The sequence below is a fragment of the Cydia splendana genome, chromosome 25 (genome assembly GCF_910591565.1).
Source record: "Cydia splendana chromosome 25, ilCydSple1.2, whole genome shotgun sequence".
NCBI classification, from domain to species: Eukaryota; Metazoa; Arthropoda; class Insecta; order Lepidoptera; family Tortricidae; genus Cydia; species Cydia splendana.
In genome coordinates, this window is record NC_085984.1 from 1,639,211 (window position 1) to 1,666,902 (window position 27,692).

The 27,692-nt window shown below is 41.4% G+C and overlaps 1 protein-coding gene across 1 annotated transcript; it reads right to left on the reverse strand.

Annotated features, from left to right (window-relative positions):
* Positions 1 to 327: 327 nt before the first annotated feature.
* Positions 328 to 26,440, reverse strand: LOC134802759 (uncharacterized). Its single transcript, XM_063775454.1, has 9 exons — positions 26,310 to 26,440; positions 24,947 to 25,054; positions 22,784 to 22,923; positions 16,048 to 16,170; positions 14,719 to 14,854; positions 6,861 to 7,085; positions 4,927 to 5,049; positions 3,964 to 4,230; positions 328 to 2,357 (listed from the first exon to the last, which is right to left on the reverse strand). The coding sequence occupies exons 1-9, from the start codon at positions 26,365 to 26,367 to the stop codon at positions 2,278 to 2,280; spliced, it is 1,260 nt and encodes a 419-aa protein (XP_063631524.1). The 5' UTR covers positions 26,368 to 26,440; the 3' UTR covers positions 328 to 2,277.
* Between the last annotated feature and the right edge of the window lie 1,252 nt (positions 26,441 to 27,692).

Sequence of the window (27,692 nt, forward strand, 5' to 3'; positions counted from 1 at the left end):
TGTTATGGTCATCTCTCGTCGCGTCAAACTGCTGTCAAGAAAATTTCATATCTTGCAGCAAATGGGCCGCTGGCGCCGCTGCCGATCACCACTTCTCGAGTTGACTACGGATTTGCCGTGTAATAATTTTCTTGTACTTTGAACATTAATATATCCTGCTTATTAATCGAAAAATGAAATATGTACCTATACTTATGCGCCACGGCGACAATTATTCAAACTTGGATACGCGTGTGGAAATTTTGCAATTTGTTTGTTCACATGCGTTATGTCCAGGATACTTGTGTTAGTCTAAGAATAAAATAATTATCATTCAACGTTGTAGTTTTATTTTGTAACTTTTTCCTTATCCAGACTTTCTCGTCGCTCAGCGACAATATTTTTTCGAATTCCGTAGATTCATTTCCAATGTGCTCGATAGTCGTGTGAGGCACGAAATCTGTGAATTTTTTTATTTACCTCTTTGTAATAAATTTTAGCTTAAAAAAAAACTACAGGGTGCCATTTCGACTGCGGGGAAATTTCAACTAATCGAAATATCTTCCATGTTTTACATTATTAACTATTTATTTATAAGATTGCTGCGCCCTTGCAGGGTCCATATTATGTATAGGTACCTACCTACCTAATATTATGTAATATGTGTGCAATAAATACTTTTGATTTTGATTTTGATTTTGATTTAGACATGTACCGCGATTCGGTTTCTCTGGTAAGGACCTCCGTTGGCGACACAAAACCCTTCCCGATTACAGTGGGTGTTCATCAAGGCTCCGCTCTGAGCCCCTTTCTGTTCAGTGTGGTGCTTGATGCCGTCACGGCGGAGATACAAGACCCACCGCCGTGGTTGCTCATGTATGCAGACGACATCGCACTGACCGCATCCGTAACGAGTACATCCGTGGCAGCCTCGCAGTCCGTGACGTAGCAGAGAAGCTCCAAGAATGTCGCCTCCGGTGGTTCGGCCACGTTTGTCGCAGGCCAGCTGACTACGTAGGAAACATATGCCTTAACCTAGCCCTTGAAGGCCCCCGACCCCAAGGCAGACCAAAAAAGCGATGGCTCGATGTCGTGAAAGCAGATATGAGTGTGAACGGGCTCACACGAGACGACGCCCAGGACCGCGCAAAGTGGAGGAAAGAAAGTAGGAAAGCGGACCCTGGCAAAGGCCGGGATAACGCTAGGTAGAAGAAGAGCGAAAGAGATGTATTGTGTGTGACTCTATTTAATAATGTAAAACATGGAAGATTTTCTGATTAGTTGAAATTTTACTCGCAGTCGAAATTGCCCACCTGCACATTACAGACAAATCAAAGTATATATTTAATAAATTTAGGGGAAAAAATATAAACACCAACGTGATTTAAATTATTAAACGAAAAGAAATAAATTAATACTATTACAAACATGATGAAAATTTTCAAAAATTCAGTAAGTACATGATTCAGAATCTAAATGGTCACGAAATTAATTCGCATATTGTCCAATTGTCCATCAGATTTTTTGCATTGGCACCAGATGTTTTGTGTGGAAAATCAGATATTCTGCTAATTTAATATGGGTGCCGATTTTTCCCGTTTTATTATGGTTCTATACAGGTGCAAAATATTTGAAAATAGATCAGTTCTTGTGTGAGGCGTCTAGCTAGAGTCCGGCTAAGCTAACTGTGCATTTACTTAAATAGAACAAAGAGAGGGAGAGTCATTAAAATTATTAAAAACGTCATATATTCATATAAAAATTAAATTGAAGTCAGACCAAGAAAAGTCTGCAGAGATGTTTACAGCATACGCAGAGCAGATGTTATTTTAAACGTCAAAATTCTATGAAATTGTGACGTATAAATAACACTGGCACTGCGTGTGCTGTCAAAATCTCTGCAGACTTTTCTTGGTCTAAAGGTGACAGTCCATTTCCAACGACAGCAGCACTACCATTCATTTTACTATGGAAATTGACAATAACAACGACGCGTAGTACCTAGTGCAGCTGCGGTCAGAAATGGAATGTTACCCTAACTCTAATGATGACATTTGTCACACACACTGGCTTATTCGGGCATACACTGACATCAAAATGTTATTTGAATCGTGTTATTTTTTAGTGTGCAATTCGCTCATACTTGATTCAAACATCAGTCCGATGTCAGTGTACGTTCGAATTGGCCTGTTTGTCATCGCAAATGCCTTGCAGTGCAGAGTTAGCTTGGTCCGACTGTAAGAGTAGGGTAGAAATATTTTATGATTAGGAGACAGATGTTGCCAGCGTCGCCATCTCTCACGCCGTGACGTAGGTCGATACCACCGCTACCATCACCATCCCCGGCCACATCGACACGCGTTGTCCCGCCGAGCACTCTGGAATTGTAACTTGAAGATATCAATTTATGATTAACCTTTTGGACGCCAATGACCGCAGGTTCAACGCCAAAGACTGATTAATCGGTCACAGACCACAGAGCAACATAGACCTACGTGCATATGCATAAAGTTCAATTTCAGTTTTGACACTTCGGTGACGTGGCGTCCGGGTGACTGCTTTTGACACGGCGTCGAAAGGGACTCCCTCTGGTCGCATAACAACTTTTGTCCTATTTTTAACTGTCATAACACTTTATGTATAAAATTGTAAGTCATAAAAATCAATAGTCAGAATTATTCCTGAGCATAACTGGGTTTTTGTCATAAATTAGTTATGTCATAATTTTTGTAGTCATTAATTTAATTCGCACAAAATTTTAAGTCATCTGCTTGATATCCATAATTGTTTTTCGTTCGAAGTATTGCAGTGCATAGTATTAATATAGACATAAAAAATTAAATTAGTGGTCATAAAAGAAACTAATCATAATAGGTAGGTTAGGTTCGTTAGGTTGCTTTAGATGCCCGAAGGGCAAACTACGCAGAAATAGGAGCCCCGCGTGAGCGGAACTCCGTCGAATTAAGTGTTTAGACGGAGATTAGGGAAAAGGTTTTTTTCGAGGAGTTGTTGAGAGGCTAAAATTAGTTTCTTAAATTATTTATGTAAACCATTATGGTTGAAAATTATTATGCTACAAAACGTTATACGTAAAAACCTTATAAATATCGATAAATATGCTTTTAGCTGGTATGACATTTGATTCATTATAATCAAAACCTATATGCACAAAAAATTTATGATAACTGCTGAGTATGTCATCAAATATTATGGCTAAAAATGTATGACACAATATAATATGACTTTTCATTTGTATGCGCAATGATGATTATGAATTTATGACACAAGTTGTTATGCGCATCAAAGATATGACCTAAACTTGTATGCAACCCAATATGGACCCGCGTCGAATAGGTTAAAGCCACGTGGCCTTCGTTATAGTCAAACCTAGGGGCTATTCATAAATTACGTCATTTCAAATTGGGGGGGCGGAGGGGGGGGTCTGGCATCGGATGATGGTAGCATGACGTAGGAGGAAACGGGGTCATTCGAAGCATGATTTTGGGGGGGGGGGGGTCAAAAATAGATGACGTAATTTATGAACAGCCCCCTACGAAGGTTTCACAAGTCGAGATCGTTTATTATCTTATTTTATTTTTCATCACACCAGCTCTTAATTTGATTTTTTTATTCGAAAAAACAGACGAAAACTTGCGTTCTATAATCTAATACCTTTAAACGAGCAATTCTTGTTTATTTCGGGGATCTCGGTAACGGCTCTAACGATTTCGATGAAATTTGCTACATGGGGGTTTTCGGGAGCGATAAATCGACCTATAATTCGTTTTTTTAGCATTAGAAAAAGCCACGCGATCTTGACGAACTAACTAAAAATCGAACTATAGCTAGGTCTTATCTCTGGGAAAACGCGCATTTTTAAGTTTTTATATTTTTTCCAAGCTCGGTCTCCCAGATATTGTAAATAAAAGATCACTGTGAACGATCTTAATAGCTAAAAAAAATGAAACTAGATGAAAAACGTACCGTTTTCATCGGGTGTTCTACTCGTACTAGTAGGTATCGTAACATTTCCCCTCTTCATAACAAGAGTGATGTCTTCTGATCTCACTATCTCTCCATAATTCTTAATTATCGCAGTACCATTATGTTGGATAGAATATTGGAACCCTTGAGCACAGAACAGCTGGTTTTTGTCATAAGACTCGTCCAGGGTTAACTCTAAATCGTTGGTGTTGGATGTCGGATCGTAGTTTTGGTTTTCAAGGCTTATGGGATCACGGTAACTGTGGTCTGGAATGAAAAGTTTAAAAAGTGTAGGTACAGAAGCCCTAGTGTTTTCATTCAATATCGTGACGCGCCATCGTGTTTTCTCGGAAACGTTCGTATTGGTCATGCTACTTCAGTAAACCTCAGTACTTTTTGTACCGAGACTGAATGAAATAGCAAGACATGTTCGTACGTTTCCGTGAAAATGCGATGGAAAACGACCTTATTAACCTTAAATACGGCCGTACCTTAAATAAGGTCCTTAAAATTGTGTATAAAATTAGAAGTAAATATCAGCCTTAATGAATTAAGTATTGGTTCCGTGAATTCCGTGATGTTCGAAAACAAAAAGTCGTTTGCTTATTTTAAAGACTATGAACTCTAAGTACTAGGAATAAAGTAGACTTTTACTAATGCTGACAGCCCCAAAAATTTGGGGCGAATGAATAAAATTTCGCACTTTAATAATTATGCACTACATCAGGGGGGCGATTTTTGAAATTCGATCGCTCGATTTCGTCACTCGAAAATCGGTGGAAAACGGCGAAATGCTAATTTTTGAAATACGAGCGATAGAAATTTGGAATCGAGTGGTATTGACCACTCGTTTTATTCGACTATTAGTAGAATTTAAATGCCTAGTAGCGGAGATATTATTGAACGAAATGCACGAAATCGAGCGGTCGAATTTCAAAAATCGCCCCCCTGTAAAATGATTACCTTTTCTGAACCATCTCAAAATCCTGCCGTCGACTGGGACGCTGCCGCTGCAGGTGAACTTCACCTGGGTGTTCTCATCGAATTCTATCCGAGTCTCTGGCCCCACCTTGACGTACAGCTCTCCTATAACACCAAAGTAGGGTATACAGCCTGTGGCCTGTAGGTAATACGAGCAAAAATTAAACTGTAGGCTGTACTCCTCATACTGACCAACATTTGTTCAGCAACTTTTAAAAATAACTTGTGGTTTGAATTTTAATACACTTTAAAGTTTATTCTAAGACGCAATGTATTGTGAATTTTGTTATGTTTAAGGCGTGGCAAGCAACGTCAATCACAATGATATGGCGTGGCGATGGCGTCCATTGAAGATAATATTTATTTTGTATGAAGGGACTCTTAACTACTTCATAATTTTTAAAAGTTGTTGGACAAAAGTGTCACCCTTTGAGGAGTACAATCTATGTTTTAATTATTTGCTCCTGTTACAGGCCACACCCGGTAGAGAGACCCCACACTAGCGTCTCCCGAGCGTCGGCGTATAGTCAACTCTATGGCTGCTGCTCGACGCAACGTTGGCGCAACTGCGCAGCGACGCCATTTTCCACAGCGCTGACTAGACGCTGACGCTCAAAAGACGCTTGTGTAGGGTGGCCCTTAAGACGACTCGCGTTAGACCGAGCCGTGTCCGCCCTTACCGCGCTTACTTTTCTACGATATGACAGGCGATCACGTGATGCTTTCCATTGAAAACGAAGCGCCGGAAGCTCCGGGTCGGACACGGCCCGGTCCAACGTGAGTCATCCTTTAAGCCCTTTAAGGGGTTGTGGTAGAAAATGTGCGTCTTCTCTGCGTGTTGTGTCATGTCAAGTCAATGGGGGCCCCTTTCTTTCCCATAAAGTTTTAAGTCATAATGTATTGTTTGTCATATTATATATCGTTAGTCATAAAACTAAAACCGTTTACTATTCAGGATTTTCGTAAGGTTATCCTTTAGATAGGTTAGGTTAGGTTTGTTTTATGGCAATCCTGAAAAGTGACGCGTTTTTGAACCAAATAAATTATGACTAATGAAAATGCAGGCAAACAATACATTATGACTTAAAACTTTTTGGGAAACAATAGAGACCCCATGTCAATACATGAAAAGTGTCCCAATAATTTTAAGTTATATGTACAGTCAACGGTAAAAATATGGGTGTAGACAACTTACTCAAAAATATGTCCCATAGTTCTTAATTCACTGACATAAGAGTTATGGGACATATTTTTGAGATGATTTGTACACCCATATTTTTACCTTTGACTGTACCTACCTACATTTTTCGTTGCCATTCGTTCCTGTTGCGTTGCGTTGCGTTGCCGTCATACAAAGTCTATGAAAAATGGTAACGGAATGGAAACAAAAAACTTGGCACACTTTTTTCTCTTACTAGGATCGAATGTTTATCTTTTCTTTATAGTAGAACCATCGCCCACACTGTTAAAACCTGTACATCGGTGGACCTTATGCCTTTTTTTTTAATAAGGTGCACCGATGTACATTTGGGCATTTGTATTTAAAGTTGTACCAAAAATGTTTGTGTTAGAATTGGGAATGTTTATATTATTTCTACTCAGAATCACGGGTTTTGTCCATTTTTACTGAGTAAAAAGTGTCCCTACAATTTTTGGTCCATTTGGTTACGATTTTCAATACAACCTTCTATAACCGTAACAAAACAAAAAAAAAATTATAAAATTTTGGGGACACTTTTTTTCTCGTATTAGGATCGAAAGAGCTCGTGATTCTGAGTGGAAAAAGTATAAAAATTCCAAAATCTAAAATACTTTAAATAGAAATGCCAATTTAGGAGTGTTGCTGTTTGTATCTTTATCTTATCTTATCCTATGTTTGTCTTATCTTTCTACATAAAAATCTAATCAGAACTTACCCGTCGGTATATCCTCAGTCTGAGTTGCCAAAACTATAAACCTGGACTCCACTCCCCGTGTCCATTTTCCATCACCAGACATTCTATGCCTGGCGCAAAATACTGTTGAACGGCTGTCGATGTTACTTCGGGTCTTTTTTAGGACCAACTCCGTTGGTTTCAAGAGTTCTTTACCAGTATATTGAATCATATTAAGTAATACATCATCATCTTTCCAAGAATATCCTGAAAATCAAATAGTAGATCAGGGTTCACCGCATCCGGACCGCCCATCTTATTATATTTTTTTGCTTATTTAATAAACTCGTTGAGAAACGGACCGCGATGGTCATTTTATTTTAAGAACCGGACCCCTGAAGAAACGAGTTGGTGACCCCTGTAGTAGATTGTTAACCAAGGGATGAAAGCGTAAGCGATATCTATGTATGCTTGATACATTGTTTAAATTTGATTTGTTTTGGATTTATGTTAAGTAAATTTGAATAATGTACTTATGAGGGATATACGAGTATGTAATAAGCGCTTCAGAGCCCATCAACGTGCACACTAGCAGCGCCACTGCTAAATAATCGTGATTATTTAAATTTAACGAATGATATTTAAACTAGTAGTTCGCCCCGAACTGAGAACTCGCCGTTTGCCAAAAATTATATAGAGCGATAGACTTTGTTGCACCTACTTACTCGTATAGTTCGATAAAATAGTAGTAAATAATTTTCAAGAAAAAAAAACCGACTTCTATGGGGGCCGGTGAAAGATTATTGTACATAGATGGTGCACTATGTAGAAAAGGAGGTAAAACATTTCGTTTCTGTAAGGCTCGCAGTTCTAACCTAACCCACTTTTGTTCGGTTCTGTGAGGATCGCAGTTCAAACCTAACCTAACCTACCTAACGGCGCGTGCGGTGCCGTGTACGGGGGTTTGAGCGGGAGGGGCTAGTAAGTTTGGCATCATTATACTTTATACCTACATTTTATGGTAGGTAATCATAGTGGTTTATTTAGCTTAGGTATCAGTGGTTTTCCGGGTCAAGGTCCGAGTCCGGGTCTGGTTCCAGTTCCGGGTCCAGGACCAGGTCCATGTCGAGGTCCAGGTCTAGGTCCAAGTCCAGGTCCAAGTTCAGGTCCAAGTCCGGGTCCAGGTCCGGGTTCAGGTCCAGATAAGAGCCCGGATCCGGGTCAGGTCTGGCTCCAGGGCCAGCTCCGTCAAAATCGAAATTCGAAATCGCCAAACGTGTAGTCATTGAAGAGTTCTGTTCTGATCATCATCAGCGGTTCCACTTCATCAAATGCGACAGTTTTTAATGTAAATTCTTGATTTTCTGATGAAAATACACAAATCTCCATACACATGCCTTTAAGATTTGAGGAGTTCCCTCGATTCCTCGTGGATCCTATCATCAGACCTCGAGCTTGACAAAAATGTGGCTTAAAAACTTAACTTGCTTAACAAACATAACGAAGAGGACAAATCGCCAAACGTGAACTATGCGTCGTTGAAGAATTCCGTTCTGATCATCATCAGCAGTTCCACTTCATCAAATGTGACAGTTTTTAATGAAAATGCTTGATTTTCTGATGAAAATACAAAAATCTCTATACGCATGCCTTTAAGATTTGAGGAGTTCCCTCGATTCCTCGTGGATCCTATCATCAGAATTCGAGCTTGACAAAAATGTGGCTTAAAAACTTAACTTGCTTAACAAACATAACGAAGAGGACAAATCGCCAAACGTGAACTATGCTTCGTTGAAGAGTTGCGTTCTGATCATCATCAGCAGTTGGACTTCAGCAAATGTCACTTTTTTGAATGTATATGCTTGATTTGTTGATAAAACACATAAATCACTATATGTATGCCTTTAAGTTTTGAGGAGTTTACTCGATTCCTCATAGATCCCATCATCAGAACTGGGTTTTGACAAAAACGGGACCAACCTGTAAGCATATACTCGTACATACAATCAAAAATAATTTTCAAAATCGGTCCTGTAATGACGGAGATATCTGTTTTTTGTTTTTTTTCTGTTTTGAACTGCCATCAGTCGGTAATGACTATAATCAGTTTTGCTGTATATAGGTATTAATTTTGGGTTTTGGAGACCATCGTCCCACCTACCCACTACTTTCATATTGCACGATGTGCTTCCTTTTAAGTCTTTGCACTGTTTCAGTCTTGTCCAGTAATTTTGAAACCAGTGGATTAGGATGCCTTGCCAGGCGCTCAATGTAATTATTAGTGAATTTTTTGATCTCTTGCTTTATGGTGGGCATACTGAGATAGTCGTGTACTTCATCGTTACGAGTGAACCAGGGTGCATTGGCAATCACACGAAGGATGGCGTTCTGTGCTCTTTGAAGACACATTATGTTACTGTCGCTAGCAATTCCCCATAGTTGGATCCCATAGGTCCAGATGGGTTTAATGATTGCGTTGTATAGGAGTAATTTATTGTCCACTGAGAGGGTTGAGTTGCGTCCCATTAGCCAGTAAAGATTTTTGTATTTTAGAATCATTTCGTTGCGTTTATGTTTTATGTGGGTTTTCCATGTAAGGCGCCTATCCAGATGAAAACCTAGATACTTGATACACTCGCAGTGTGGCAGGATATCATTTCCAAGTTTTACGGGAGGGCAATCTCCTCTTCTTAGACTAAAGGTGATGTGGTTTGACTTATGAGCACTTGCTCTTACGCGCCATTTGGTTAACCAGCTATAAGTATTATGCAGCACAAGCTGTAGCTGCTTACTAGCTATTTCAGGTTGTTTGTGACAGGAGAGGTAAGCTATATCATCTGCGTAGGTAGCAACGGTCACCTGCTCAGAAGTAGGCAAATCATAGGTAAATATGTTATAGAGAGTAGGACCAAGCACTGAGCCCTGCGGCACACCTGCTGTTATGTTATAAAAACTGGATCTCGCGTCACCATGCCTTACTTGGAATATTCTGTCAGATAGGTACGAAGCTAGGATGTGAAAGAGCGAGTGAGGCAGTTTTTCTTTTATCTTGCACAATAGTCCCTTGTGCCAGACACGATCGAAGGCTTGTTGCACGTCCAGGAACGCCGCAGAGCAGTATTGTTTGTGTTCGAAACAGTGACGTATTGCGTCATGAACCCGATGTACTTGTTCAGTTGTGGAATGTGACTTTCGAAATCCAAATTGGTGCAGTGGGATAACTCCACATTCATCCAAGTGAGACTTCAGCCGAACCAGAAATATTCTTTCCCACAACTTGGATAGCACAGGAGTCAGGCTAATAGGGCGATATGACCCAGTTTCGTGCGCCGGCTTGCCAACTTTATGGATCATAATGATCTGTGAAACTTTCCATGACCCAGGAAAATGTCCTATTCTGAAGATCGCGTTGAATAGGCAGGCGAGGAAAGTGATGATTTTCCTAGGCAGTTCTTTAAGAATCTTAGGTGTGATTAGATCATAGCCTGGTGCCTTTTTGGTGTTTAAGTTACGGATCATCCTTGAAATCTCCCTCGGTGATGTTGGTCTTATGGGCAAGCATAGTTGTAAATCTTGGTTGAGTATTTTATCCACTTCACTTTCGTCGTTGAGACTTTCGTCACGGTTGGGCTGAAATACTTCTGACAAGTGTAATGCAAAGGCTTCTGCTTTTTCTTGGTCAGTTCTTGCCCAGCAGCTACCAGTTTTTATAGGAGGACAGTGCGATTTTGATTTATCTACGGTTCTGGAGGCTTTCCACAGTGAGTGTTGATTGCTGCCATTTGGGGACATCATTTCTAATGTGTCTTTCATAGTATTGTTAGAATATTCATGTAACAGGGTTTTAAGCTCCCTTGAAGCTCGATTGTAGCTAGTTTTATCGGCTGGATGATGTGACTGTTGCCATTTTCTCCTTAAGCGTCGCTTCTCTTCGAGTTTCTTTTTAATCTCTAGGGGAGGAGCACAGGTTTTATGTGAGACTGGTAGATCGGGTGTGTTTTTCCAGGCAGCCACTTGAATTAAGTTAGTAATATTCAGACACGCTTCCTCCACATCGTCACTAGATTTCAGTGGAACTTTCAAGTTAATATTTTCATCTAGATAGGAACGAAAGCCATCCCAGTCAGTTTTACAGTTGTGCAGGGACTCTGGTTTTTCGTAGGTGATCACGTTTGAACACAAATTGAGGATAACAGGGGTATGATCCGATGACCCATCCAGACAAGTTTCAATGCTTGTGTAAAGGTAACTTAGTCCTTTGGCGATGAAAAAGTCAAGAAGATCTGGCATTCTATTTGGATCAGAGGGCCAGTAAGTGGGGTTTCCGGAGGACCATGTCTGCAGTTTAATTTTGTCGACGCATTGTTTAAGTACTCGACCTCTCGTTACCGTGCATCGTGAGCCCCAGTATGTGTTCTTAGCGTTCCAATCGCCACCGGCGATATAGCGATGGCCAAGTGTTTGGAAATAATCGAGAAACATTTGCTCGGAGATTCGATGTTTCGGTGGGCAGTAAACCGCAGAAAGAACAATTGGTCCTGCACGGTCCTCTAGCCTTATCGAGGTGGCTTGTAAGTGATCAGTGGAGTAGGCTTCCAAGAGAGAATGTTTCAAGCATGACCTTATAACAATAGCCGTTCCTGCATGTGCTCTGCCGTCAGGATGAGGAGTTACATACACTTGATGGCCTCTGAGGCGGAAGGAGCTGCGAGTAGTAACATGAGATTCTGACAGTAGTGCCACGTCAATTTTGTTATTTGAAAGTATAGTTTCAAGTTCTAAGATATTTGGGGATAATCCATTTATGTTCCATATAGCTATCCGTAACGGATTCACTTTGGAACTAGTTTTGAAATGAGTGTTGTCAAAAGTCCCATAAGGGAGCTTATTTGTTGTAGGAGAATGTCAAACTTTTCACTTTGTTTGATTAATAGTTGTTCTACCATAGTAGGTTGTTGATAGTGCATTTCAGTCTCATTTGGTAAATTTTCAGTGGGTCGTAATTCAGGACTTCGTCTAACAGCACCTGAGTGGTTTTGATGCGAGTTCTTAGGAGCTAACGGAGGTTGGAGTAGTCTTGCGGCATTCACATCAGCATGTTCGATATCCGGGGGATTTTTATCTGTGGCAACGCCAGGTGTTGGTTTGCTGAAGCGGGATTTCTGCCGTTTCCTTTCAAGAATTTCTTTGTACACCTGACAGCCTTTATGGTTAGCTGGATGGTCTTGGAGGCATAGTGCGCATTTCGCTGCTGTTTTTCTGTCTTTTTTAGGACATTCAGATGACTTGTGTCCCCCAGCACACTTAACACACCGATAGGGTCGCATACAATAGTTCTTTGAGTGGCCATATTGTTGACAGCGTTGACACTGGACTATTGTCGTTGATTTGCGAGGATCTTCTATTTTAATGCGTTGGTGGTAAATGTATTGAATTTTTTTGACTTCTTTATTGTTGATGCCAGGTTCTACATTAACGAAGAATGTGGAGGTTGGGATTTTGTCAGGGCCATAACGAGCGTTTATAATTTCTCCTTTTACTGTATTCCCAGTGTTCTCAATAGCTTCTATAATAGCTTCGTGAGGAGTTGTGTGGTGTAGGTTTTTTATAACAAAGCGGCTACACTTTGTGTCTTTTCTTGCGAACGTGTGGCCTATAAGACCCTTAGCTCTTAAAAGGTCCATTATCTTTTTATAGTTTTCGATAGTGTTGACCGTTATGCGAAGATGGTTTTTATTTACTATTTTGTATTTAAAATCTTCTGGTTTGACTACTGTCTCCAACAGATTAGTAAGTTCGTTCACGTCTTCAATCCCGTAAAGGACGATGTTTGGTGGTTTGCTAGGTGCCTTGGGGGGAGGGTCACCACCCTGGTCTATAGGGAGTCCTTCAAATCTATTTTCGATTCGAGTGCCTTCAGGCGAGGGGGGATCCTGACAAATTTTGCGTTTTTTGCTTACGGGCACACGCTGCCAGGTTGGTGGTTGTTTCTGACTCTTTGTTTCAGGCTCCATTAGAGTATTGTGTTGGGTAGATAAAGCATTGCTTGAAGGTTCAGATAGTGATGATGATCGAGGTCTGCTCTCGAAGAAGCTTTTATGGAATACTTGCTGAGTGTAAGTCTTGCGACTGTCTTGCTTATTGTTGGGATTGGGTGATTGATTATTTGGTTGATTGTTGGATACATTGTTCGGTTGGTTGTTTGGTTGATTGTTAGGTTGGTTGTTTGGTTGATTGTCTGGTTGGTTGTTTGACTGGTTGTTTGGTTGATTGTTAGGTTGAATGTTTGTTTGGTTGTTTGTTTGATTATTTTGTGCCATCATTTGGTTCCCACGAGTAGGGTCGATCTAAGTGGTCACTCACAGGGTAACGCCCATTCCTATGAGAAGGCTCAATACAACGACGTTAGCCGGGTCCGTCGAGGTTGGCGCTTGTAACTGAATTCCCTTCAGCCATACATCCTATCGGCACGGTCCACACCTTAGGATTGGGGTAATTTTTTAGAGAGGTTTTCTTCCTCGTGACCCAGGCAACTAAGCCAAGGTCCCCGGCCTGACTAGGTTACGGGTTGTGAAAGTCATTTCCTACCTTCATCATCCGTGGCTGGTTAGGCCACTGGTCAGGTTAGTTAACCGCCGCCTGATGCTCGGCGTTGTTACTCGTTTCGCACCACCCAGGGGACACGTGTAGGGTGGGCCTAGGAAGAGGTGGTAAATCCTACGGACGCGAGTAACTCCATCCCCCAATGACGGAGATATGGAGTAATAAACATAAAAAAATCACAATCGAATCTCCTCCTTTTGAGATTTGGAAGTCGGTTAATAAATGAGGGCGCCACTTTCTACGTGGCTGTCACATTTTTGACGTAAAATGCTTACACATGGCAACAATTTATAGTCTGTCAATGTCAAGCCATTTCCGTCAGTAGAAAAAAGCGGCTAAATATGTAGGCGCGAAGGGTTATCGTCCCATAGAAAATTTGAATATCGCGCCTTTTTCTACCCACAAACTTGTTTGACCGAGTATAGTACGGAAATTTTAGAGTTCCATTTTATTTTATTTCTACTATTTTATGTCCTACTATAGGCGGCAATGAATCAAACATCGCGTGGACATATTACAAGGTCTGTGGAGCCCTTAACTGATACTGTATCTGTGGTAAGCCGAAATATTTCCTGTCAAATGTCAAATACCTATATTATGTTTATTTTTATCTTGCTAATTATTTCAAAATGGTAAATTTAAAAACGTTATTATAAAAGTGCAAGCCGAGCACTGTCATTTGATACCAAACTCGACCATACTTTCTTGCAAAACGATGACCAGAATAGCAAGACCCCTCACAAATAGCTTTTAAGCCTTCTAAGCTCTTCTAGCTCAATAACCCCTTGATCAAGCCTGCTCATAATTTAATGACTAAAATATAATGCCCTCAACTACACGTTTACCCAATTTCATTTAAATTAGAACAAATTTACTTAAGTACTTGAGTATCAAACTATCCTCTGATAGTTCAGCTTAAAAACATCGAAATGCCGGGACGTGCCCCTAGCCAGCCGCGTGTCCCAAGTCGAATGTAAGAACTTCGTTCGCTTCGCTCGCTCGTTCGAAAAGGGGACCGCTACGTACTGTATTTAGTATTTAAGTACCTTTTGAATACATCAGACTAGTTTTTATGTTGCTATATTCGTCAATCTATGCGTCCTAAGTTAAAACGGCCGGTTTTTGTTTTAAGTTCACAGATCGACGAATCCAGCAACATAAAAATTTGATGTATTCAGAAGGTACTTAAATACAAGATACAGTACGTAGCGGCTCCCTTTTTTAAATATCATTCGTTAAATTTAAATAATCACGAATAGCTGTGGCGCTAGTGTGCACGTTGATGGGCTCTTCATACCTTCCAACTTCCAGTTGCCAGTGGACCCCCATCCAGTGGCGACGCTGAAGTGGGTCGCATTAAACTTGGTGGTGCTGTTCCACGTTATGAACGGGCTGGTCTGACCCTCGAACCCCGCCGACACGCAATCACCGTCCTTTAATTAGAAATAACAGGGAATGTTGCAAATGCAGATATTTTGACATCCGCGGATGTGGATGCGGATATTTAAAGGCTCACATCCGCGGATGCGGATGTCAAGATTAGGTACTTAAAAAACGTCAAATATTACATTTTTAGTAACTTTTATTTAAAAAAAAACGAAATATTTAATAGTATTTGAGCAAGAATATAGGTGCGTTATATTTAATAAACAGTAACTTTTCTGGATCTAGACGATTTCGTTATAGGTAATAACGAAATTACCTAGCACTTACGCCGCTAAGACGTTCCTGCATTGACTTGTTCGCCATCCGCATCCGCATAAGCTCCGCATCGATTTTATGCGGATGTTGAAAATAATGCGGAAGATCCGCGGTTGCGGATGCGAATGCGAATATTCGCAACATCCCTGCTCTTTAATAGGAATCCGAAGCAGAGGGCCTATCGCGAACCGCGTTCGACATGTTGCCTCCCTGTCACACTTATGTGCGAATTTACAAGGGCGACAGAGAGACAACACGTCAAACGTGGTTCATGATAGTTCGGGCTTTTTCGGCTCCGTTCGGCTCAGCATTGCTCCGACTCCGAGCAATTAGGGTTGGCACAATTTGACCTCCCTTTGCGTGCACGACTACAGATAAAGGGGCCCACTGATTAACAGTCCGCCGGACGGTATCGGCCTGTCAGTTAAGGGGCCCACTGATTAACAATCCGCCGGACGGTATCGGCCTGTCAGTTAGAACAAAATTTTGACAGTTCCGAACAACTGACAGGCCGATACCGTCCGGCGGACTGTTAATCAGTGGGCCCCTTTAGAACAAAATTTTGACAGTTCCGAACAACTGACAGGCCGATACCGTCCGGCGGACTGTTAATCAGTGGGCCCCTTAAGACTATTAATAACAATTTACTTAGTTGCTAATATCTCATTTGAATATCATACTTACCTAAAAATTTTATTAAAACGTGTGATTGAATGATTTTAGTAAACCAGCGAGTGTGTATGAGGAATGTTATGAAAGTGAAGGAAGCGAAAGAGGTATGTCAGGATCGTAGCAAGTGGAAATCCGTGGTCACTGCCTATACCCCTCCGGGAAATAGGCGTGATTATATGTATGTATGTATTAGGTACACTTGGTAATAGGTACCAAAAATTGAATTTTTGCCATAAACTTAATTGTACTTTACCTTGCGCGCCCAGAACTCGCGAAATTCACATTCGTTGACAATATAGTCGATTTCAGCGAAAACTTTGTGAAATCTGTTCAATGCTATGGAATTCTTTCTCTTGCTCCATCCTCCCAAAACTATCTGGAAATTTAATTCAAGTCAAACCCACACTCTTATTGTAATGCCTTTAATTATGTAGCAGTCACATAAAGTAGGTACTATTATTTTTACCCGACTACGGCAACGCAAAAGGAGGGTTATGATTTTGACCGGTATGTTTGTGGGTATGTATGTATGTATGTATGTTCATCTGTTCCCTCATTACTTCTAAAGTACTCGTTGAAATTTGACAAACGATGTGTCATTCGAATCGTCTTAATCGTCCGCTGGTTATAGGCTATATGACGTCACTAAAAAATGAACACGGCGCCCTCTAGAGGTCATAAAGTCACGAACCAAAAAAATAAAAATAAGTAATGATGACGTGTTGTATATCACTTGAAAGAGCTCAATTAGCACATTTCAAATATATACATATTGTTAGCTTTTGCACCCGGCTTTGCTTGCATGCACCCGATAAAACATTAATTTATCGGGTAGGTAATTCGAACTACGAATCTACAAGTGCTCTGGATTCTATCCGCGACCCGCGTGTTACGCTTACGCGACTATGGCGATACAAAAAGGTTTTTGCAAAATAAATTTGCTTGGCCGCTATATACATGGTTGTTTTAATGAGCTGCAATATTATATAACGTGAATAGGTATAGAAGTCCAGATCACCCAAAATGTATGAAACAGCCAATTTTTACAAGATTGGGATTGGTCCTATAGTAAAAGTTGCTTAGTATATTCGCCTTGTAAAATATTGCTGGACAAAAAAAACGCCTTCGCAGTGGTCAGGCGAAACATAATCAAACGTACCTACGTACCTATGTGACGCAACGGACTCGGTCCAAAAGACGCCCCCACACTAAAAAGGTGAAGCGTAGCCCGACATACGAGGCACGCTGTACGCGTTCCAAAGCCGGGCGCCTTCGGCGCCCTCATACTTAAAGAGTCGGGCGTAGCCCGACGTACGAAGCTCGTTGTACGGGTTCCAAAGCCGGGCGCCTTCGGCGCCCTCATACTAAAAGAGTCGGTCATAGCCCGACGTACGAGGCTCGCAGTACGCGTTTCAAAGCCGGGCGCCTTCGGCGCCCTCATACTAAAAGAGTCGGGCGTAGCCCGAAGTACGAGGCACGCTGTACGCGTTCCAAAGCCGGGCGCCTACGGCGCCCTCATATTAAAAGAGTCGGGCGTAGCCCGACGTACGAGGCTCGCTGTACGCGTTTCAAAGCCGGGCGTCTTCGGCGCCCTCATACTTAATGAGTCGGGCGTAGCCCGACGTACGAGGCACGCTGTACGCGTTTCAAAGGCAAATAGTAACGAAATCATGACCCCAAAATTAATTAAATAAAAAATAAGTTCAAAAACTAAAACCCGACTACTGCAAATCGCGCTCTAAAAAGTATGAAACAAGATACGTTCTTTTTGTACACTCTTTTTTTGAAGAACCCCATACTGTAGACCAGCGGTCGGCAACAAGCGGCCCGCGAGCCTCCCTGGCTATTTTGTATGTAATATTGACAAACGATTAACAAAGTACGGCCCGCGTCAACTTCGGTAACTACTATTTGGCCCTTGGCTGATAAAAGGTTGCCGGCCGCTGCTGTAGTTAGACCCTCGGAAAACCTCAGAAGGGAGCTCATTCCACAGCCGGGGCATCCGCGGGAGGAAATTCCTCTTAAAATTAAATATGAAATGAAAGCATTTATTTCGGATACAAATACATCCATATTATGTTAGTACTAAGTAATAACTTATATTAGGTGTGTTAGTAGAAAGTATAATTATAATTACAATTGACATGCAAGGACATCCAGTGAGCGAGGATAGGGCTGTCCATCCTCTCAGCGATCACCTTCAGGAGAGTGTTGGCATTGCCCCGCACGCGCTCGCCCAGGGATGCTACCCGCTTGCGCAGCACGGCTTGGAAACCGTCGGTTCTCCACGCGGCGAACATTCCTGACGCGCTGCAGCGCCAGGGCAGCCCCAACAACCCCCTGAAGGCGTTATTGTATTGGACGCGCAGAGCACTGTAGGCTTTTTTGGTGTAGTGACTCCACAGGTTGCACGTGTATAAGGTTTGACAATACGTTTTGAACAGGGTTATTTTCACCTCTGTCGAACAACGCGCAAACCTGCGAGACAGCATATTACACCTTACCGACAGTGCTCTGCGCTCCCTTTCTATATCAACATCGTCTTTTAGAGTGTCAGTAACCCAGTGACCCAAGTATTTAAATTTAGTTACTGTTTGAAGAGGAGAACCACTGAGCATTATTGGCGGAATGGGATATGTTTTAGTGCCAGACTTAAACAGTAATACCTCACTCTTTTTCACATTATATTTTAGACCGTGGGCCACATCATATCTTTCACATATATCCAGCAGAATCCTAAGGCCGTTGACTGAGGGGCTCAGCAGCACCATGTCGTCTGCGTAGCTTATGTTGTTAACAAAACAACCATCCACTGAACATCCGACACCTGCGCTGCTGAGCTCCTCAATCAAGCTGTTAATGTACATGTTGAATAAAGTGGGCGAAGTTAACCCTTAAACCGCACAGTGCGCGACCATTTATGTTCTAGGGTGTGAGGATGAACACCCTGCCGACGGCGAGCGGTGCGGTGATAGAAAGTAATTACATTTTGAAACAAGTTTATTTTCACCTCACCTATTCGGAAAATGGCTTTTTCACATCACCTAATCAGAAAATGGATTTTTCTTCCCTGCTAGGAGGGATCAAAGTGGCACTTTTCTGTTCAAGGACATTTAATTGCCAGTATAAAATATTAATATAATTAACTATGAACATCGTATGTACAGCCTGACAAAAAAGAGTAGAAATTAAAAAGTGGCAACACTGTAGTGTCAACACTAAGATTTTTTTACTTTCCTTATAGTTGATGTGAAAAGCAGTATGTGTCACACGGTATCAAAATTATTTCGTCTTGGGCGTTAACACTTGATCCCTCATTACGCTCAGGATTCAATGTACGCCCTTGACGGAAATGAAATATATCAATATATCATTTTGATCCCTTGTAACACAAACTACTATTTCTTCCCTGCTAGGAGGGATCAAAGTGGCACTTTCTTCCCTGCTAGGAGGGATCAAAGTGGCACTTTCTTCCCTGCTAGGAGGGATTAAAGTGGCACTTTTCTTCCCTGCTAGGAGGAATCAAAGATACACTTTTCGTTCTAGGACACGATTTTTTGTCTTTTTGGCATACATACTATTTTTTTACCCGACTACGGCAACGCAAAAGGAGGGTAATGATTTTGACCGGTATGTTTGTGGGTATGTATGTATGTTCATCTGTTCCCTCATCACTTCTAAAGTACTCATTGAAATTTGACAAACGACGTGTCGTTCGAATCGTCTTAATCGTCCGCTGGTTATAGGCTATATGACGTCACAAAAAATTAACACGGCGCCCTCTAGAGGTCATAAAGTCACGAACCAAAAAAATAAAAATAAGTAATAATGACGTGTTGTATATCATTTGAAAGAGCTCAATTAGCACATTTCAAATATATACATATTGTTAGCTTTTGCACCCGGCTTTGCTTGCATGCACCCGATAAAACATTAATTTATCTGGTAGGTAAAGCCTGACAACAGTTTATTTGACCCTCGGCATTTTGCGGATTTTCAATGGTACTAATTTCTTTTACTGGCAACAAGTACTCTTTGACAACGAACGTTGGCTGTCATCGAGTGTCACCGATGTAAACAAACGGAAAATATCTACGAATATATTCAAATATAAACGGTTTTATTACAAAAATGCCAAAAAAAAAATACCAAAGATGCGAAAAAATTGTAGTGAATGCAATCAAATACTTACAGCTTAAAAAAGACGAAGGATTACATGGCATTCCAATAAACAATGTTTTGAAGTTGGTTGTTGACATGACCGGTATTGACATTTTATAGTGCGGTTTTATTGAACTGGTTAGTTGTTTGGTTTAAATTTTAATATGGGGCATTACCTATGAAAAGGGACCTTATTGTCGATGGCGCTTACGCCGCACAGCGTCGCGCGGCATTGAATTTATATCGGAGCATCGTTCATAATGGCGTAAGCGCCATCGACAATAAAGTCCCTTTTCATAGATAACGTCACATATTTCATTTAAGGTTTATGTAGATCGACGATAAAAATCCTAATAATCGAATTGGAGACAGAACGCTTTATAATCGAGGTTGGTGGTCCTGAAAGCGACACAACATCTGATGAAAATCAGACTTCGTCGAGTCAGAAAACGAAGAATATATTAATATTGAATATTTAGAATCAGATTTTGAGGAATAGGTAAATTGAAAGAACCGAATTCTCTGTAAGCAATGTTTCTGACATTATACGAGTATCAACATGAAGCCAATGCTCACTACCCCGACTATACATGACGTACGCACATTATTGCCATACGTAAGCTGTTTGCAGCGACACTATCTCAGGGTTAAATAAACTGTTGTCAGGCTTTAATTCGAACTACGAATCCACAATCGCTCTGGATTCTATCTATCCGCGTGTTACGCGACTACGGCGATACAAGAAGGATTTTTCAAAAGAAATTTGTTTGGCCGCTATATACATGGTGTTTTTTATAGATCTGCAATATTTTATAACGTGAATAGGTATAGAAGTCCAGATCGGCAAATTTTTTTACGAGATCGGGTTTGGTCCCGTGGTAAAAGTTGCTTAGTAATCTTAGTATATTCACCTCGTTAAAATTCGCAGTGGTCAGGCAAAGCATACTGAAACGTACCTATGTGACGCACCGGACTCGGTCCAAAAGGCGACACTAAAAGGGTCAGGCGTAGCCCGATGTACGTGGCGCGCTGTACGCGGTCCAAAGCCGGGCGCTTTCGGCACGCTCATACTAAAAGAGTCGGGCGTAGCCCAACGTACGAGGCCTGATGTACGCGTTCCAAAGCCGGGCGCCTTCGGCGCCCTCATACTAAAAGAGTCGGGCGTAGCCCGACGTACGAAACACGATGTACGCGTTTCAAAGCCGGGCGCCTTCGGCGCCCTCATACTAAAAGAGTCGGGCGTAGCCCGACGTACGAGGCACGATGTACGCGTTCCAAAGCCGGGCGCCTTCGGCGCCCTCATACTAAAAGAGTCGGGCATAGCCCGACGTACGAGGCTCGCTGTACGCGTTCCAAAGCCGGGCGCCTTCGGCGCCCTCATACTAAAAGAGTCGGCCGTAGCCCGACGTACGAAGCACGATGTACGCGTTCCAAAGCCGGGCGCCTTCGGCGCCCTCATACTAAAAGAGTCGGGCGTAGCCCGACGTACGAAGCACGATGTAAGCGTTCCAAAGCCGGGCGCCTTCGGCGCCCTCATACTAAGAGTCGGGCGTAGCCCAACGTACGAGGCACGATGTACGCGTTCCAAAGCCGGACGCCTTCGGCGCCCTCACACTAAAAGGGTCAGGCGTAGCCCGATGTACGTGGCGCTGTATGCGGTCCAAAGCCGGGCGCCTTCGGCGCCCTCATACTAAAAGAGTCGGGCGTAGCCCGACGTACGAAGCACGATGTACGTATTCCAAATCCGGGCGCCTTCGGCGCCCTTATACTAAAAGAGTCGGGCGTAGCCCGACGTACGAAGCACGATGTACGCGTTCCAAAGCCGGTCGCCTTCGGCGCCCTCATACTAAAAGAGTCGGGCGTAGCCCGACGTACTAGGCTCACTGTACGCGTTCCAAAGCCGGGCGCCTTCGGCGCGCTCATACTAAAAGAGTCGGGCGTAGCCCGACGTACGAGGCTCGCTGTACGCGTTCCAAAGCCAGGCGCCGAAGGCGCCTTCATGCCAAAGGTTGTCGGGCGTAGCCCGATATAAGCGGCGCTCTGCGTGAATTTCTGTACTGAGGACACCCTCGCAAAAGTAATATAAAGTGACTTCAAATATTATTAGTAAGTAACGAAATCCTGACCCCAAACTTTAACTTTAAATTATAAGAGTTATCATTTTTTTATATATTTACAGAGATTCAGAGGATAGCCGTGGTCGTATGCCACTTTACCTTAAAGTTTATAATCGTGGCATACGTCCACGGCGATCCTTTGAATATCTCTGTAAATATATAAAAAAATGATAACTCTTATAATTTTCCTATATGATAATTTCAGATAAGAATTCTATCTTGTTTCATACTTTTTAGAGCGCGATTTGCAGTAGTCGGGTTTTAGTTTTTGAACTTATTTTTTTTAGCTTAAATGTTTTGGAACATATTTATTTGTGTGTTAATCACAAATATTTGTTCCTGAGTTATGGATGATTTCTATGTATATAAATATTTATATATACCTATGTATTATACATATATATCGTCGTCTAAGTGCCCACAACACAAGCCTTGTTAAGCTTACTGTGGGACTCGGTCGATCTTGTGTAAAATTTGTCCTATAAATATTTATATTTATTTATTTATATTAATTTCCTCATAGGTGACTGAGAAAAGCAGTATGTGTCACATGGTAGCAAAGTTATTTTCACCTTGGGCGTTAACTCTTAAATCCCTCACAACGCTCAGGGTTTTATTATAGAATCCTTCGCTTTATTCAGGATTCAATGTACGCCCTCGCCGTAAATATGTCATTTTGCTCCCTTGTGACACAATCTAATTTCTACGTACATCTATCCATGGTGCCACCTTTTTCGCTTGAGACAGGAACCCGAAGTAAACGTCGTTAGACGCGCGTACTTTGAAGTGCACCGTGTCTTTTTCCAGCGGGAAGAACTCCTTGTATACAAGGGACTTGTCCGTCCAAAGATCTGAAAACATGCATCTATAGACCGACCGCTTAAATGAGTCCTCGCCTGCGCGGTACGGGGGCGACGGGGTAGGACGACTAAGGGTGGCGGGGAAGGTCGGCCTATAATGTAGAAGTGCTGGTGGCCTAGCGGTAAGAGCGTGCGACTTTCAATCCGGAGGTCGAACCCCAGCTCGTACCAATAAGTTTTTCGGAACGTATGTACGAAATCATCGTCATTCTCTTGCCCTTGTCCCATTCACTTGGGGTTTGGGGTCGGCGCACTCACATATACCTACGCGTATTCACTTACTTATATACGAAATATCATTTGATATTTACTAGCCGGTTTCCGGTAATGGAAAACATCGTGAAGAAACCGGACTGATCCCAATAAGGTCTTGTTTACCCTCTGTGCTGGAAGGTCAGATGGTATTCGCTTTCGTAAAAACTAGTGCCTAGTTGCTTACGTCAATTCACGGGATTAGTTGCCAAGCGGACCCCAGGCTCCCATGAGCCGTGGCAAAAGCCGGGACAACGCGAGGAAGAAGAGAGGCATGTAGACAGAACCACGGATAACTTTAAAATTAAGTAATAATTTATTGGCAAAAATTTAATTTTTGGTACAATGCTTTTATCACTGACTGTAGGTACTTTTCTTTCTTCAACTAATACTCATCAAGACAATTCTAACACCCCAAAAACCATTAGTTTGCATTGTTTTATCACAGCGTTCCTATGGCCACCTCCTGTCTCCATCATCAGATCAGTTCCATGTCATCATAATATTGCATTGTCATCCCATTTACATGTATATGCAAAATTTCAGCTCAATCGGAAATCGGGAAGTGAGTCAAATTTAGCTTCCAAGATTTGACCCACACTAATTTACTAACATACACACATATATAAAAACAGGACAAGTTAAATAGAAGCTACGCTAATTTAGCGCTGGTCTTACTAATTTCGATCGTTGCAACCGCGCCAGCTAGCAAAGGCCCTAATTTTATTATAAATAATAATAAATAAATAAATATTATAGGACATTTTTACACAAATTGACTAAGCCCCACGGTAAGCTCAAGAAGGCTTGTGTTGTGGGTACTCAGACAACGATATATATATATTATATAAATACTTAAATACATAGAAAACAACCATGACTCAGGAACAAATATCTGTATCATCATTAGGGAATGCAAATCGGTTATTTTCGGTTATTTTTTGTATGGAAATGATCGGTTATTAACCGAAACCGCAGTTATTTCCATACAAAAAATAACCGATTTGCATTCCCTAATCATCATACAAATAAATGCCCTTACCAGGATTCGAACCCGGGACCATCGGCTTCATAGGCAGAGTTACTACCCACTAGGTCAGACCGGTCGTCATAACACCGTAGGTAGGTTATGACATACCTTTCCGGTAGACTACGTCGGAAATAGATGCCCGAACCTCACTGGCCAAGGCCCTAGATCACGGTAGGCCTAAGAAGCGCTGGCTGGACGTCGTGACAGCGGACATGGAAGAGAACAATCTCGCACCCGAGGATGCCGAAAACCGGGCAAAAAGTGGAGAAAATTGAGCAGGAAAGCGGCCGGCGCTAGGCCGGGAAACGCTAGCAGGCGTGGCTCACTCCGCGATTTCGTCGCTTTGCAACAGGTAGCTACAAGTACATGCGTTCCACATAGGGTTGCCAACTTTTTTTTGGTGGAATATCGTATTTTCCAGAATAAGGCATCATAAATATAGTTTCTAAAAAATATAGTACGTTTAGATAAAATACTAAACATGAGTGTAATATACGTTTAATCGGAAATATAGTATTTTAGCGTACTATATATTTTTCCAAAATTATATAGTACGGTTGGCAACCCTAGTTCCACACCAATTTTGGTGGCTAGCCGCGAGTGGCGCTGTCGCCACCTAGCGGTCATATCTGTCCTAATCGTAACAGACGCGTTTTGTTATAGAGAGTGAATCTTCTGTACCTAGTATTACTATTATTTATTCTGTGACGCTAGGTTGAAGAAGATAGGTACCTTTCGTTTGCCACCAAGCCAGCATTTCCCCCGGCCCCAAATCCTCGGTACAAGTAAATTCAATGGTCGGCCCTCCGGTATCAGTCGCTGGCACCACTTGTGGAACGGCTGTAATGTCACCAGTAATTGATAAGAGGAGAGTGACCATCCAATCGTAGTCCCAATTTTCCTCTCTGGGTATATATATTAAATTATTGAAAAAAAAAATCCACCACACCAGCTCGAAAAGGCTTACTTTGCACTTCAAAAACTGATAGCAAAGTTGTATTTTATTCACAAGTGAGGCAAAGTAATCAAATGCAAAGTTTGAGTTGTTTTCTCATGTTTGCTGGTAGAATTGACTTTCAAATGATGAATTGATGATTTTGGATGATAAATATTTAATAACATTCATTTGGATTTGGTTTTGTTTGATATTGTACATTTAATATTTGCTTCGGGTTGGTGTGGTGAAAAATTTTGTGTTTCACTCGAGGGAAAAGTTTGTTAAACCCTCGTGTTTTGAAACCCTCCCAATGCTCGAGATTCCAATTTTCAATTTTGGAATCTTTCGCTTGCTCGGTTTCTGACTCGGCTTGAGCGGTTAAACAACAACTTTGCCCCCTGTAAAACAAATAACTATTACATATATCAACATATATTGATGGGTATTTTAGCACAATGCACTGCCAGCGTAGCCGAACACGGGAAAAATCGTTCGTAGCGAAAAGCGCCTACGAACAGAACCCCTAGACATTTCGTTCGATAGCGTGACGTATGTTCGCGTTATGTCTATTTTTGTATGGGATTTAGAACAGCGCGCCAAGCGGGACGTTTTGAATACTCAAAATCCCATACAAAATGATACTTAACGCCAATGCGTACGTCACGTGGCGCTATCGAATGAAATAGGTAAACACATTTTTAGGGTTCCGTACCCAAAGGGTAAAAACGGGACTCCACTGTCCGTCTGTCTGTCACCAGGCTGTATCTCATGAACCGTGATAGCTAAACACATTTTCACAGATGATATATTTCTGATGCCGCTATAACAACCAATACGAAAAAGTACGGAACCCTCGGTGAACGAGTCCGACTCGCACATGTCCCGGTTTTTTTTTCTTTATAAATTGAAATAAACAATTTGCCTCGTCTTTTTTGGTAAGTACGGCTAAGGAATGAAATGCGCTCCTGTCATCTATGTTCCCTGGTAAATATGACCTCGGTCTCTTTAAAGCTAGAGTGAATAGGCTAATGCCTATTACTGAACCGGTGAGCTCCATCTTAGGCTCTGTCTTCACTTTCCATCAGGTTTCACTAAGAGCCAATCGCAGATCAGTTTATTATAAAAAAATACTCTATTTAAGTTAGGAATAATACTTACAGTAAACCTCAGTGGAGTATAAAAGTAGAGTTAAAATGTTGAACGTAATCTTAATCATGATGTTTCAAATATTGTTTCAATGTGTTTGTTAGTTGAAAATGGCCATTAGCTTGGCTCGGCACGTTTGTAAATGAAAAATGGCTCCTTGCCGCGTCAGCAGTGCTTATAAATGCGGGTGGGTAGTGTTATAAGGCTCCTTCACACTTGTGGATAATACACGAAATATTTAGAGTTAGACCAAGCTGAGTTGGTAGCGATTTTGATCCACCAACTTGAAGGAAGTACTCAATGTACTCATACATTGAGTATTTGCACAGAATAAATAATAGTACTAGGTACAGAAGACTCACTCTCTAATAAGGAATGCAAATCGGTTATTTTTTGTATGGAAATAACCGCGGTTTCGGTTAAAAACCGAATATTTCCATACAAAAAATAACCGATTTGCATTCCCTACTCTCTAACAAAACGCGTCTGTTACAATCAGCATAGATATGGCCGCTAGATGGCGACAGCGCCACGCGCGGCTTATGGCTTTCCCCAAAATTGGGGCGGAACGGATGTACTTTTAACTTTTAGCTACCTGTAGCAAAGCGACGAAATCGCGGAGTGAGCCACGCCTGGTACTTGCTTCACGTTGGTAAATTGCATAGTTAATGTAACTTATGCAACACACCCTAACTTTGAGTACCTGCATTATCCACCAGAGTTCAATGAGAGATTATCACATACGTTAATGGAATTTCCAGTAAATGAACTATTTTGAACCAAATGAGCGTACATCGTGGTTCAATCAAAAAAGTAATTGGCTTACAGCTTAACAGCTTGGTAACCGATTTCATTACCGATTAACCCTAGAGACTATAAAATAAGTACATCTGACTGTACAATATAACAGTCCCCCGAATACGAAATAAAAAAAGAGAAAAATATCGGTTTTTGTTCCTGTATTTATTTCAAAATCCTTTTTTTAAGCAGCAAAAAATAATGTTGTCCCTTCAGCGCCTAGAGACCTATAAAAAGGTCTCAATCCATTGTATTTTGAGTCTTTATTTTGACAAATCAAAATTCCATTTGTCTAGGCAAGTTTTAATTCGTGGGCGGCTAGACAATATATAAAGATAAAAAAAGTGTTATTTTAAGCAGAAAACAATTATCCTCGTAAGCCCCGATGTCCTTTTATAAGGACAAAATCAAATAAAAGTAGGCTCCAAATTCAAAACTGCAACAAATGACTGAGACTCTGGAGGTTATAGTTATAGAATAAATAAAATATTGCGTTATGTTGCAAAGACAATTTTATTTAACTTAGATATATTTACAAATAGCACTATCCACACATTTATCAGTCCATACTACATCTCTCTAACATTGCAGACGACA

Excerpts from the sequence above, each read along its gene's own strand:
- LOC134802759 (XM_063775454.1), bottom strand. The coding sequence starts at position 26,367 with ATGATTAAGATTACGTTCAACATTTTAACTCTACTTTTATACTCCACT. Across the intron at positions 25,055-26,309 it reads ATACTCCACTGAGGTTTACT|CCGTTCCACAAGTGGTGCCA; the intron begins GTAAGTATTATT and ends GTGACATTACAG. Across the intron at positions 7,086-14,718 it reads TGGCAACTGGAAGTTGGAAG|GATATTCTTGGAAAGATGAT; the intron begins GTATGAAGAGCC and ends TTTGATTTTCAG.